Genomic DNA, 689 nt, shown 5'->3' with positions numbered 1-689 from the left:
TGAAAGATATATCGTTGTTTATAGGAGAAGCAGACTGGCAGCTGCTGCAGCTGCAGCAGCTCGCCCTGGGCCACCTGCACTGCATGCTGCAGCACAAGAGCTTCCCGCTGCACCCCGCAGCATCAGCAGCAGCAGCAGCAGCAGCAGCAGAAGCAGGTGCAGCAGCAGCAGCAGCAGCAGCAGCAGCAGCAGCAGATGCCACATTCTCAGATGAAGATATTCGCGGGCTGCAGCGCCTCTTTGATTATATCTGCAGGCGGCAGGGAACAGCAGCAGCAGCAGCAGCAGCTGCTGCTGCTGCTGGTGCTGCTGCTGCTGCTGCAGGGGAACCAATCCTCGCTCCTGTCGAGTACTTCAAGAAACGGCAGCAGCAGCAGCAGCAGCTCCAGCAGCAGCAGCCGCAGCAGCAGGAGCAACAGCAGCAGCAGCAGCAGCAGCGGTATCATCCTCGGGAGCCTCCGCCCGTGCTGCAGCGGTTGCTGCTGCTGTCTAGCAGCAACAGCATCTCGCTTCTGGGCGATCTGCTGCTGCTGCCGCTGCCTCGTGCTGCGCTGCAGCAGCACGCTGCAGCAGCACTGCAGCAGCAGCAGCAGCAGCAGCAGCAGCAACCGATGCAGGAATCCTCCTCCCCCCCAGCAGCAGACAGCAGCTGGTATGAGGGTGGGTTGCTGCTGCTGCTGCTGCCTGGG

General features: G+C 62.1%; 1 protein-coding gene across 1 annotated transcript in view; it reads left to right on the top strand.

Annotated features, from left to right (window-relative positions):
- The window catches only part of EMH_0051230 (uncharacterized protein), a gene marked incomplete at both ends in the record, with an annotated part of 8,588 nt that overhangs the window by 7,471 nt on the left and 428 nt on the right, over positions 1-689 (top strand). Inside the window, 2 exons of the mRNA XM_013496728.1 lie at positions 3-156; positions 257-660. Of these exons, the coding sequence (XP_013352182.1) occupies positions 3-156; positions 257-660 (558 nt within the window). The remainder of the gene's footprint in view (positions 1-2; positions 157-256; positions 661-689) is intronic.

Source organism: Eimeria mitis, genomic scaffold (genome assembly GCF_000499745.2).
Source record: "Eimeria mitis Houghton genomic scaffold, Emh_scaff2263, whole genome shotgun sequence".
NCBI classification, from domain to species: Eukaryota; Apicomplexa; class Conoidasida; order Eucoccidiorida; family Eimeriidae; genus Eimeria; species Eimeria mitis.
The sequence above is the reverse complement of the archived record's forward strand: the minus strand, read 5'-3'. Positions and strand labels throughout refer to the sequence as shown.